The 14461-nt window shown below is 35.1% G+C and overlaps 1 protein-coding gene across 2 annotated transcripts in view; it reads right to left on the reverse strand.

Moving 5' to 3' along the window:
- BRIP1 (BRCA1 interacting helicase 1) overlaps positions 1-14461 on the reverse strand; it is a 195103-nt gene that overhangs the window by 37923 nt on the left and 142719 nt on the right. For both annotated transcript variants that reach the window (XM_064583715.1, XM_064583714.1), the window contains exons 15-16: positions 13587-13746; positions 12822-12943 (exon numbers count right to left, since the gene is read on the reverse strand). In XM_064583715.1, the coding sequence (XP_064439785.1) occupies positions 12822-12943; positions 13587-13746 (282 nt within the window). The remainder of the gene's footprint in view (positions 1-12821; positions 12944-13586; positions 13747-14461) is intronic.

Here is a 14461-nt window from a genome sequence, read left to right on the forward strand (position 1 = left end):
AATCAAGACTGAAGTGGTACTTACAGAATTATGTAAAAACACCCATACAGCTTTCAAGCAGAAGTTATATGGTTTTGGATTCTGATCTTACTATTACATTATAATATACTTGAGATCAATCAGTAAGTTCCTTAAGTCCTTCAATGACTCAGTTTTATTGGAGACAGTATAGATAGTACACTACTGACGGGCACAGTATATATTAAAATAACCAAAAGGATTATACTGAATATGTCAACAAGAAATTTAAGTCACAATTTTGAACATTAGATTATTTTTTCAACTTGGTCAAACCCAACAGTGTTGGCCATAAGTAGCTCTGTACAAGAGTAGCCTTTTATAAGTAGCGTCTGATAAGAAATAAGTGGTGTGATAAATATGAGCTGGAACCATAAATGTATCTCCTCACTTTACTACCTCATATGAAAGACAGGGGAATTTATCCCAACTCATATAAATATGCATTATGATTTTAGTAATAAATGCCTTTCTAAAAGCAATCAATATAGGCAGAATATATTTTTCCCCCATATGTAAGCTTTACAACAGAAGTTCAAGCCTCGAAACAAGACTGAGAACATATAATCAGCTAAACTTAATAATTAAAAATATTTTAAAACTTTGCTTCAGAAAAATAAGCACATTTGTCTAGCAAACACTCAAGGAGAATAGTTTTATCTTTCGCCAAGGTACAGGGCCTAAAACATAAACATTTATAGCAAGCCGAATCTGGAAGACAGAGACTGTGCATTAGAGACATTTGCTGCTCTATTTCATCACAGTATACACACTTTTATCAGGGTATCACAATATAAATTCCAATGGCTAGAGTTCTAAACTCAGCGTAAGATCTTGTATGTAAAATAATTTAGCCAGATAAAAGGAATATAGCTGGTTTTATTTCATCTGGCATATTTTCAAGATTTCTAAACACCAAGTTAACCAAATATAGTATATGTACTTTCTTAAATGGGGAAAAATGGGTTTCTGCCAAGACTTAGGAAGCCACGCTCCCTTTTAGATTTTAAAACAAAACAAAACACACACACACACACACACACACGAGAGATGGTTTTCAACTGTTACTTACTTTTCTTGTTATATTAGGACTGACCAAAATAATCTACCAAGAAATAAGAATCAAGACATAGTAACAGTAACATAACTTATCTCACATATGCTTTAAGGCTGCTTTGGATAACATACTTTCTACAGAGAAAATCTGTATTAAACTCTGTTATAAATTGTCATTGCTAAAAAAAATAGCCTAGAAATTTCAAATATAAGAAAAAAAATGCATTCTCCTCAAACCAGGCATCTCTTATTCTCGATATATTCAACATATTTTACCTTAATTGGTTATAATAATTTAGCTACTATCCAGAAGAGTTTATTGGTAACTCAGCAACATTTAAATAATCCTGGGGGTGCCCGGGTGATTCAGTTGGTTAAGCGTCCGCCTTCAGCTCAGGTCATTATCCCAGGATCCTGGGATGGAGCCCCACATTGGCCCTCTGCTCAGTGGGGAGTCTGCTTCTCCCTCTCCTTCTGCCCCTCCCCCATACACTGTCTCTCTCTTAAATAAATAAAATCTTAAAAATAAAAAAAATCCTAAATAAATGCTTTAGGTAATAATGCAAAAACATTCTGTCAGTATGGAGCATTAGATCTTTGGAGTTTTTTAAGAAAATAATTTGTCAAGATAAGAAAATGAGGCCAGAAAAAAAGCAGAAATTAATATTTTTCTATTAAAAGAAAAAAAAAGACAGTTAATACTTTAAGACATGCTAGATACCTTAAAACGAATATCCTTATTCTATAAAGGGCAAAGTTATTTTTTTAAAAGAATAATAAGCTTTGTGGCTATTTAGTTAGGCTAGCCATAACAAAATATTGTCTAGGTAAACCTGAAAATGCTTAAATTATCATCTCCAGAAAAAGTTATATATATATATATATTTTTTTTTTTTCATGCTATAGTATGTTTTGAGGGAAGGAGGTAAAAGTATACAGCCTGGATTCAAGGCTTTGACACTAACTAGTTGTTTGACCTTGGGCAAGTCACCAGTACTCCCTCAATTTAGTTTCCTTTCTTAGTTTCCTCCTTTGTAAATGGAAGAAAATAATTCCGACCTTACCACACAGAGTTGGTTGAAGAAATAAATGACAATTAGCACAAAACAGAAAAGCATCATATATTGGAGGTAAGTGGGCTGGAGTCATTCTTTATCCTATATTTCTAAAACCCAATGTAGGTTTGGGTAGGCTTTACATTTTGTCATACTATATTGCTGCACGTTTATGAAAGCCACAGGACTGACAGAGACAATATGGGCCATCTCTTAGGCTGGTCACCTCAAATCAGTGTTTTAACAGCTGGATCAACTCCCTATGAAGCGCTTTACTGATTCTATTCAATGTATAGGCACATTGTTTTAGGTAACATAAAGTAAGTTTCTTCAGTTTGTGAAGTGGCTACTTCTTCATCAAATATCAATGAAAATATTTACATTGGCAGGACAAAGAGAACAGTATTCAGTTTTGAAACGCAATTTTTGATAAATAATTTCTGCAACTGATCTTAAATTTTCTGATAAATAAGCACTTTTTAATATACTTCATAATATTTTTTATCACTATGCAACCCATTAGCTGTATCTGAACTATATAAAATATGTTAGTGGTGTAATCTACGGAATGAGTGCATGACTGGTCCTTTATTAGTCTGAATATTATCTCATTCGCATATCTTATAATCTAGAGCTTCCCTTGTTAAAGTCACATAGGAGAGCCAAATAACTATGAATAAACACTTCTAGCAAAATGAAATACTATCATACATAAGAAAGCAATGTGGGGCTATAAATGGAACCCCAGGCTCTTAAAGGAATGAGCTAATATCAAGAGACTTTTTTAAGGGGAATGAGTAGCTGCATTCAGCAAGTGACAGAGACCTGTACCTACTCCTACATAACTCTGGAAGAAGGGCAAGATCTCTCAGGCAAGAGGCTTGTAGATATTAGAAAATGCAACACTAAGCACTTTGGCCCTGGGGTGGGTGTGGGAGTGATGCATAAAAGTTTGGTGGCAAGGGTAGGCATCGAAAGTAGAAGGTAATCACAGTTAAGAGGAGGCTCAGACTCAAATTTCACTTGATTAAACACTGTGACATTTAAAAACAAACATGGTCAAGAGAAAGTGTCCACGTAACAAAAAGATTACATAAGTACTGAAAAATACTGAAATATACTTAAAACTTTTTTATTACCTCCATAGCCCAACAAATGAATTCTGATACTTTCTCCATCTAGATTTTATTATGTCCAAACTTATCTTTCAAACATTAAGTATATGCTTGACTTAAAAAAACTATTACTTTCTATCTTTACAATATTATTGTTAGGAATATTTGATTTAGAGCTTCTCAAATGTGAATGTGTGAGTGTGGGAATAAGGTATATGGGATCATAGCATTTTAAAATCTCATACTTTCTCTTAGAATGAAGACTCTTTAGTTTCAGAAAGGAAAAAAGAAAGACATCTCCTCTTTCTTTGCCTCTCAAAAACTGCCCCAAAGTTAAAAGACAAATAAGAAAAACACAGTCTTTATCTTCAATTAAACTAAGAAATTTGCAACCTCAAAACCCAATACATGAATGTGAAAAGCAGATGGACAAATGGTGTATGATTAAGCAGAGAGGTGAAAGTTCAAACCAAAGTACCCACAGAGCTACTGATGGGAAGTAAGCCAGTTAGGCTCGCAGGAGTCCAAAAAAGTTCCAGAAATGAATGTATAGGTAAACTGCTGGAGGATGTGTACTATGAAGATGAAACAGTAAACAAGAAACAAACAAGAGGAAGATTTGAGACCCAGGAAACTTGGGATCCAACATAGAAGACAGGCAAATCAAATTCCTAGGACGACAGCAAAGGGAGAAATCTCAGGATTTTGGCAGTTAAGTGGGCTAAAGAACAACTTGGTCCTGACTGAAGTAGGAGATCAGGAGGCTCGAGAAGTGATGTCTTCAGGGGTAAAAAAAGGACTGACCTACTATCTGACAGGTGTGATAGGATAATTGCATTGAGAGGTGCTGTACAGATTCATAGAAGGGTGACAGAAGATTAATTTAAAGATATTTTTAAAAGGAGGGGTACCTGGGTAGCTCAGTCGGTTAAGCGTCTGCCTTCGGCTGAGGTTGTAATCCTGAGGTCCTGGAATAGAGCCCCACATAGGGCTCCCAGCTCAGCAGGGAGTCTGCTTCTCCCTCTCCTTCTGCCCCTCTCCCCGCTCATGCTCTCTCTCTCTAATAAATAAATAAAATCTTTTTTTAAAAAAAGATCTTTTTTTTTTAAAGATTTTTTATTTATTTATTTGACAGAGAGACACAGCGAGAGAGGGAACACAAGCAGGGGGAATGGGAGAGGGAGAAGCAGGCTCCCCGCAGAGCAGGGAGCCCGATGCGGGATTCGATCCCAGGACCCTGGAATCATGACCTGAGCTGAAGGCAGTCGCTTAACCAACTGAGCCACCCAGGCGCCCTAAAAAAAGATCTTTTAAAAAGGAAAAAGGGCAGAGGGCATTATTAACAGGAAGATAAAAAGTTCAAGAAAGGAAGGAAATCATTTGACCACAGTGAACAATATTTTCATAGTCATGATCTGAATTTTTTTTTTAAAGATTTTATTTATTTATTTGAGAGAGAGAGACAGAGATAGTGACAGAGAGCGCAAGCTGGGAGGAGATGGAGAAGCAGGCTCCCCACTGAGCAGGGAGCCAGATGAGGGGGGCTCAATCCCAGGACTCTGGGATCATGACCTGAGCCAAAGGCAGACACTTAACTGAGCCACCCAGGCACCCCGATTATGATTTGAATATTGATTATGGATTTAACTTTTAAAATGTGATATAACTACATTTAGGAGGAAAAAGAAGGGGAAAGTGTAGTGAACTAAAATCTTTATCTCATATAGGAAGTAAACAGGTTTAAAATTGATTAAATAAAAATAAATATGGCAGTAAATACCATATAAAATGGCTAAAATACCATATAAAATGGCTAAAAGAAGTGAAAGTCACAGCCTCTCAGAAGCAGGGGCTGGGAGTGGGGCAGAATCCAAGAAAGAGTTAATACAAGAAACTATGTACTGTACTTTGTATAAATTAGACCTTTGGAAAAGTTTTAATGGACTTTTTTCAACTTGATAAGAAATAATTAAAAAATAAATGCAGATTGCTCATTTTAATTCATGACATACACTTACTTATATGTCTTACCATATAAAGTAGTGATGCTCAACTGAGATTGATTTTTGCCTACCAAAAGATTTTGGCAATGTCTGGAGATATTTCTGGTTGTCACAACTAGTGGGGAGAGAAGGGTTTGCTACTGGCATCTATAGGTAAAGGCCAGAAATGCTGCCAAACATCCTACAATGCACAGAACATTGCTCACAACAAAGAATTAAACTGCCCAAATGTCGTTAGTGCCAAGCTTGAGAAAACCTGCTTTAAGGAATTTTAATCTACACATCTGGTAATTTTGATGCAATAGGAAAATATACTATGAGGAAAATACACTGGCATATTATTTTGTCCCACAGTTAGAAAAAATAAACTGAACTTATTTCCAAATTATCAAACCTTTAGTCTCAGTAAAAAATAGGAAAGAGGAAAGATTGACATGTAAACACACTAAATAAACAGTGCTGTCTACTACAGTTTATGTTATCTGAGACCTTAAAGCTTTACAGTTGGAGAAAATATCAAGTAACAAACTCACCTAGGCCTACCTATGTATCTGTACCTTGTAGGCTTTAAGGGGATTTGACTAATATAAATAGGCTAATATTCACTATAAAAAAATTCTACTCTTGGGGTGCTTGGGTGGCTCAGTCATTAGGCGTCTGCCTTTGGCTCAGGTCATGATCCCAGGGTCCTAGGATCAAGCCCTGCATTGGGTTCCCTGCTCAGCGGGGAGCCTGCTTCTCCCTCTCCCATACCCCCTGCTTGTGTTCCCTCTCTCGTTGTGTCTCTCTCTGTCAAATAAATAAATACAACCTTAAAAAAAAAATTCTACTCTGAAGAAAAACACAAAGTTATTTTCAGAGAAGTTAAAAATCAATTCCACCATTTCCCTTGAGATAGTGTTGCTGATTATGCTCTGGGCCAACAGAAGTAATATGGCAATCAACCTTATGAGTCCCCATGGTGATAATTTCACTTTTAAAGCCTTGAATCTGCTATGAGAACAAAAGTAAAATACAAAGGTCAATAAAGTTCTTGTTCTTGCCAAAAACAAGATGAACACAAGAAAATAATTTTAAAATTTTCATAAACCAAAAGTTTTTGTTTTATTAAATATCCAAAGGTTTTATTTGTAGCCATATTCAGGCATGGCTTTTTTCTCTATGGAAAGAGAATGACATGACTACTGGGAGAAAAAGAAGGAAAAAGGCTAATGAAACTTGCTTAAAATTTTGTGATTTTTAAATGTTTCCTCCCCTGATCCCAAAACATTCCTTTAAGAAATATGGGAATTTTTTTAAATTTAAGAATTAAAAATACCTCAGCCATTTATTTTTGTGTTTTTATGTTTGTTTCTCAGGAAGGGTGGGAGCAAGGGTTTGGTTATCTCAGTTTTCACTGTCCAAGGCAAATTATAAATTGTCAACCCTAGATGGCATAATTAGATTTAAACTAGATTTTAATTTTGTTATTTCAAGATATACTTACAACCTACTTTAATAATACTTTTGGCCAAACTATCTTTTAAAAAAAAAAGCGGGAAAAAAAAAGTGTTCTGAGGAGGAAAAAAATGTTTAACTGAGGATAAACCCATTCTAGACCTTTAGAGGTGACATGGATTTTCTTCCTTATCTGTGCTTTGGCCTAAGTGTTTCCAAAAATTCCGACAGCAAGCTGCTGGACTCCTAAATGTTGGGAGTTTAGTATTACAGCCCTTTAAGTTTATATACACAGCCATTTCCCCTGGGTAACCACATGTTATTATCGGGGCTAGATCCAGGTGGGTTTCTGTATCAGATGCTACACTATAACTAGAACTCCACCACATTCTGACCTCAGGCTCTATTCCCGGATCTGGTTTCCCACAGGGTAGCTTAGAATTTCCCTTGGCTTAGAACAGTCTCAAATCCTTAAAATGGCATACACAGTCCTAAATGATTTGGCTCCTTAATACCTCTCCCAGCCTCTATTCACATGCCATTCTCCCCAACTCACTCACTACCTCAGCTTCTTTCAATTCCTGGAAACTGCTTATCTTCTTTCACAACTTTAGGGCCTTAGCATAGTCTATTCTCTCTTCTGAGAATATTCTTAACCATTCGCTCACCTATATAATTCCCAGCCTTCTTTCTCATGTCAGCTTAAATAGCACTTCCTCACGAAGTCTTTCTTTACCCCCAAAGACTAGGTCAGGATCCTATTTGTTCTACATTCTCATAGTTCTTGTGACTTTTTCTTACAGCCTTTATCACAACTATAATCAACTGTTTATTACTTTAACATCACTCTTCCTTGCTAGACTGTAAGTTCCATGAGACAGGGACTATAATCTGTGTAGTGGATCACTGTGTCACCAGTCTATTAAAGTACTTGGTACTCAAGGCAGATATTCAAAAAATGGTTGTTTCATTATCCTGAAGTCTTAATGATCTGAATAGTCTTGTAATCTGGCCTTTGATGAGGCCAATCCACTTTATCAAATGTTTGTATGTTTCAATCTCGGTGTAGACAAGATTCAAATCTCATCTCTCTGCCTCCTTCATCTATTTTAGGCAAATCAAAGTAAATGGATATCTGGATGAGAGGTGAAAAGTGTTGCTCAATTTCACTTTCTCTAAGCATCTGAATACCCAGATTCAATCCCACCAAAACATTCTGTTGCACATTCAGGTCCTTTACTAAATTATAGACTTCAGTAGTGTAGAGATAGCATCGTGTTCATTTTTGTACCTACTATATTTAGTACAAATTAGGCTCTTGGTAAAAGCATATTATATGAATGAATGAATGCTACAACACTTAAGATCATCAACGCAATTATGAAAGTGATACAAAAGGAATATATAAGTCTACTTAAAATTATTAAGAATGGTTTCTGTTTCAGAAATCAAGTTCGTCTTGATATACTATAGCCCCTTGCATTCCTGCCTTCATTTATCTACTGATGAATATACACACACTGCTGTCAAAGCAACAAGAATAATGAAGAATCAACATCATTCTCCTTAAAAAGAAATGCCAGATTTAAGCATTCATATATGGCCATCATCTAATAATATTTTGACACTTGAAAACACTGGTTGAATGTGGTTTAATGTGCATTCTGTCTTATTAATGCTGTTATCTTTTGGGGTAAGCAAAGATAACAGCCCTTTTCTGAAATTTATAAAATATCAAGAATGCATGAGAAGGCGGGCGCCTGGGTGGCTCAGTTGGTTAAGTGACTGCCTTCGGCTCAGGTCATGATCCTGGAGTCCCGGGATCGAGTCCCGCATCAGGCTCCCTGCTCGGCAGGGAGCCTGCTTCTGCCTCTGACCCTCCCCCCTCTCATGTGCTCTCTCTCTCTCATTCTCTCTGTCTCAAATAAATAAATAAAATCTTTAAAAAAAAAAAAAAAGAATGCATGAGAAGGCTATAAATTTATACATGTCTGCTATAAAGTCAATAACATAATTTAACATGCTTGTATTTTTCAATCATGAATGTAATTTTCCAAAATTGATTAAATATACTCAAATAATTCAGTACCTTCAAAGCTAAGAGAAGTTTCCTAAACAAACAAAAATAATAGTTATTGTATGTCAATACTAAGATAGATCACCCTCTGAATTTTAAAGTTTCCAAATAAAATCTATTTTAGTAACTCAACATACTACATCAATAAAGAAAAAAATACAAAATATAAAATTTATTATCTTGTTATTTTAATCACTGTAAGAGCACTTCTGTTATGAATATTACCATCAAATTTTATGAAACCAATTATAAAAATCTAACATACTATCTGAACATCTTTAAAGTACAAAAATTTTTAGCCATTTGCCATTTTTATTATTTTTTTCACAGGGGAGTAAAGGCACAATACCCATGAAAAGAAAATATTTCTATATATTACCAAGCTATACTAGGAAATATAAATAAGATGCAATTTTAAAATCTAAATATTATACCTTATAATGTCTCACAAATTATGACCATGCCACCAATCTGAGATGTAGATGCCTGAATTATAAAGTTGAAGGCTTTTGTAGTTTGTAGATCATACTAATTGGCCAAAGGATTTGCTTTAGACATCCATTAAATGGCAGCCTTGTTATACTGTGACTTAAATGCATTAAAAGAAAACAACTTTTCTTTTAGTTATACTTTTTCACCAACATCTAATCATATAAAGGCCTTGGTTCACTTTCCTCCCCCTCAAATATTATGGTTTAGTGCACAGAAAGTTTTCTTTTTAACTATTACACGATTAAGTATGTCCTTATAGAATGATCAGAAGCATCTGGGAAAGGTGGAAGTGAAAAAAATCCTCACCGGGAATGTTAGCTTAATGCTTGCCCTTCAGAGTGGCCCATTATCAACATTTCATAGTGGGTTTCTTTATTTTCAGGTCCCTGAGGTATGCGCAATAAATTATGACTTGAACTAAACAAGTCACACTTGGCTCCAAAATGAAATTTTCCTACCTCTACTTTCTAGTCCCCAAGGTGGGAAGAGGAAATCCCGGTCACAGCCAAAGAAGTCATATTTTTGGCTCTAACATACATTTTCCTGCTTCTCTAAAAGCCAAACTCTGCAGTTGAGACTACAAGAGTCTTAAGTTAGTATTTTAAACTGTATTTTAATTTTTACTTCCATAATCTGTGTCTCAAATTTAAGAAAAAAACTTTTAGTATCATAAAATTAATGCCATTGCTCTTTTTCCCCACTCAAATCACTTTTCTAACTTGGACACTGATCTTAACCTTAAAATATGAATTCAAATGAAACAAGAGAGAAAACCATGTAGAAATAGATTGTTTCATTTCCAAAAGCTAGAATATTTAAGGTTTTCAATATAAATAACTTCTACTTATTTCTGTATAATAGACTGAGTATTAACATCATCTCATTTTACAGAAAACAAGAATATGGCAATATTAAGTAATAGGTTTATATTTAGTCATTAATTAAATCAACATTTATTTTTATTTTTTAAAAGATCAACATTTATTGAACACCTACTATATTCCAAGGCATTATTTTAATTATAGAGACACAAAGAAACTATCCTAATCCTTGACGTACACCATCTAACATATTATAGAACATATTTATAAGCACTAAAATATAATGAAGGCAGTATAGTATATGCTTTAGGAAGTAATAAAGGACACTGGTAAAGAGGACTATGTAGGTAAATATAAAAGCCAGTATTATTATACTTTTAGTTTGTAATTATTTTTTTCCTATATGATTTAAAGGCAAATGTATAAAACAATAATTATAAATTATGTTAATGGGCATACAATGTATAAAAATGCAATCCAGACAGTAACAATATAAAAAGGGAAGGACAGAGATTAAGGATGTTACTTGTAATCCCCAGGGTAACATTAAGAAAATAACCAAAAAATGTACACAAAAGAAAAGAAGGGGATCAAAATAGTACTCAATGAAAAAATACAAAAAAGAGTAATATTGAAGCAACTGAGGAACAAAAAGCACAGAAAACACACAGAAAACAGCTAAATAGAACTAAGTTCCTCCTTATCAGTAACTACTTGGTAAATAGATTAAACTCTCCAACTATAAGGCAGAATTTGGCTGAATGAATTAAAAAAACATGCTCTAACTATATGGTGTGAACAAGAGACTCATTTCAGATATAAGAAAGATGGACCCTTGGGCGCCTGGGTGGCTCAGATGGTTAAGCGTCTGCCTTCGGCTCAGGTCATGATCCCAGGGTCCTGGGATCGAGTCCCGCATTGGGCTCCCTGCTCCTTGGGAGCCTGCTTCTCTCTCTCTCTCTCTCTCTCTCTGTCTCTCATGAATAAATAAATAAAATCTTAAAAAAAAAAAAATTAAAAAAAAAAAAGAAAGATGGACCCTTATTTTATATCATACCCAAAATTTACTCAAAATGGAACCAAATATCTAAATTTAAGAGCTCAAACTATGAAACTCTTTGAAGAAAATGGGCAAATGTGCAAGGCTTGGATTTGGCAATAGTTTCCTAAATATGACACCAAAAACACAGGCAAAAACAAAAAAATAAAGTGGACTTCATTATCAAACTTTTTATTTCTTTTATATTTTAATTTATAATTATAAATTAAATTAATACATAAATAAATTTAATATATTTATAAATTTGATTTGTATTTTTTATCCCAAATAAATAATTTCAATAACTTATTGGATCATTTATGAATTTTAAGAAATCAGCCATAATAGTGCTCTGATTTATTTCAGGTATTCAGGTATTTCAGGTATTGATGGCTATATTCTGGTCATTTCCAAATGATAAAAGGCCTTCCTGATTATTATAAAAATTACATACCTATACTCTTTTTTTTTTTTTTTAAAGATTTTATTTATTTATTCATGAAAGACAGAGAGAGAGAGAGAGAGGCAGAGGGAGAAGCAGGCTCCCAAGGAGCAGGGAGCCCGACGCGGGACTCGATCCCAGGACGCTGGGATCATGACCTGAGCCGAAGGCAGACGCTTAACCATCTGAGCCACCCAGGCGCCCCATACCTATACTCTTAAAAGCTTATGAACATCAGTCTTTTGAATGGATGCCTTACAAATATCTTTTAGTTATGAAAAAAGCCAAAACTCCTTTTTGGAGTCTTGACTCTAAGCCCTTTGCCATGTGTGATTGAAACCCACACCTCTCCTATTGCTCCTGACTTTGGGCTTAGGCACGTGACATGCTTTGGCCAATAGGTTAGTAGATATGATATAAGTAGGTCTTTGAAAAGTGCTTGCTCAATCAAGCCTGCCCTCTTATATCTCTGCCAAAGTATAAAACATGGTAACATGTTCTGGCTAGTCTGCTGGTATACAAAGGATGAGATACATGTAGAGCAGAGCTGACCCAGTTGGGCCAAATCTACATTGGTGAAACCATAGCAGGGTGACTGAGCCCAGCAGAAATCAGCAGAGCTGCTCAGCCAACCCCAGCTACTACTCCCCATCAATTGATGTGTGAGTCCTAATAAATGTTGTTTTAATCCACTATATTTTACAACTGTTACACTATATTTACAACTGTTACACAGGAAGTGTTGATCTAGACACTTGGTCTTGGATCACTTTGAAAATCACTCTTTTTTTAAAAAGACTTTATTTATTTATTTGACAGAGAGGCAGGGAGAGAGGGAATACAAGCAAGGGGAGCAGCAGAGGGAGAAGCAGGCCTCCCGTGGAGCAGGGAGCCTGATGCGGGGCTCGATCCCAGGACCCTGGGATCATGACCTGCGCTGAAGGCAGACGCTTAACGACTGAGCCACCCAGGCACCACCGAAAATCACTCTTATTGAGCAAAAGACAATATAAGTTAAAAATAAAATAAATCGATGTCTACCAAAACTTTCTCATTCATTCTGAGTCACCAAAGCATTAAAATATCTAAGGATACCAAAAAACAAACAAACGAACAAAAAAAACATACGATTAACTTTACATAATGACCAAGAACTTCGGCACCTGAAACTAATATTACACTGTATGTTAACTAACTGGAATTTAAATAAAAACTTAAAATCAACAACTTCTGTGATAAACAAAACTTAAGGCTTTGAAGGCCTACCTGTAGATCTTTCACGTTTGGAAAAGGAATCCCTATTGTTATGACAGCACGGGCATTGTCATCTGAGAAATCCAGACCCTCACTCACTTTACCACGACAAACTGCTACCAAGAGGGCTCCATCTTAAACAACAAAAAATAAAGATTTTAAAAAGCACACCCAAAATTCCCTGAAACTGCTTACTGCTGTCATTTTGAAAAGATCTAATTAAGTAATCATAGCAAATTTAAAAGAATCAAAATAAAAACTATGGCAAGATAAAGTTTTAAAACAGACACAAAATTACATTTCTGTGGTACCAAACCAATTTACAAACTGTGTATCTCCCAGATAACCTGAGACTTTAGCTGTGTTTTGAAAACTCAAATTTACCTTATGTAATAGAATGTAAGCATAAAGTACATTATTTGCATCAAAATGTAGGGTTCATCTGGCTAGTAAGGAAGATATTTGTGCATACTCCATCCACCCTCTTTCACAAAACATTTTAGGTAGTATAAGGAAGACTTTACTAAATATCTTCCTTACCTGAATATATGCTGTTTGTTAAAGTTGAACTGGCATCTCCAAATGAAAATATTCATAGGAGAAGAGCTCCAAATAAAAGAATTTCTTCAACTTATTTTCTTTACATCCAGATTATAAAGTATAATTTTTCTCTTAAGTGCAATTCATTTAAAAAGATAACATAAACAAAATTCTAACAGCACCAACTTACTTTATGATAAAAATTTTTTCATTGACCATCAAATAATTTTCATTTACCTTTCTCTCCTTTGTACTTGATTGCATCATAGTACACCTGCAGTAATTCATCAAAATCAGTTTTTTCTCCTCCCTGAGGTTCTACAATGACTGTCTTCACCAACTCTAGATTATGCCATAAACCAGTGTAGAGCCAACGTTCTTTTAACTTTTCTAATAACTGAAAAGGAGAAAGAAAAAAATGAACTTGTTATGTGTCCAAATGAACCAAACTTACCTTGGTTTGTTGAAAGAGAATGTGACGACAATGTGACTAAAGCAAGCAAATTAACCTTTCTGCATTTTACTTTTCTCATCTATAAAATGAGAAAAACAAGATCGCTTCTCGGCCTTTTGGCTAAGATCAAGTGGAGAAAAACAAGAATACGTCACAGAGTTGTTATTGGGTTAAATTCATTGACCGATTTAGATAGCTCTGCAAGATGCCTGGCATATAGTAAGAGCTCCATAAGAATGAACCGCCGCTGCTGCTGTTAGCGTTTCCAGTACTGCTAACACTACAGCTGCCGCTGGGGCTGCTACGACTTCTGTGATCGCTATCTTGGGGTTTCAAAAGCAGAAAAAAGTGACTTCTGTCAAAGTTGATAAATTTTAAGTTGTCTCCTTAAACCTAAAGTGAAATTTCTTAATATCCTCACTTAAAGATATATATATATATATATATATATTTTTTTTTTAGGTAGGCTCCATGCCCAGAGTGGAGCCCAATGCAGGGCTTGAACTCATAACCCTGAGATCAAGACCTGAGCTGAGATCAAGAGTCGGACACTTAACTGACTGAGCCACCCGGGCGCACCAACTAAAGATTTTTTATCGAAGATTCTTTAAGATCATTTTACCTAGTCTATAGGCAGCTAAGCCATTTAAAAATTTGA

Source organism: Mirounga angustirostris, unplaced genomic scaffold (assembly GCF_029215605.1).
Source record: "Mirounga angustirostris isolate CCGP_5_RB_7025 unplaced genomic scaffold, mMirAng1.0.hap1 SCAF_17, whole genome shotgun sequence".
Classification (NCBI taxonomy): domain Eukaryota; kingdom Metazoa; phylum Chordata; class Mammalia; order Carnivora; family Phocidae; genus Mirounga; species Mirounga angustirostris.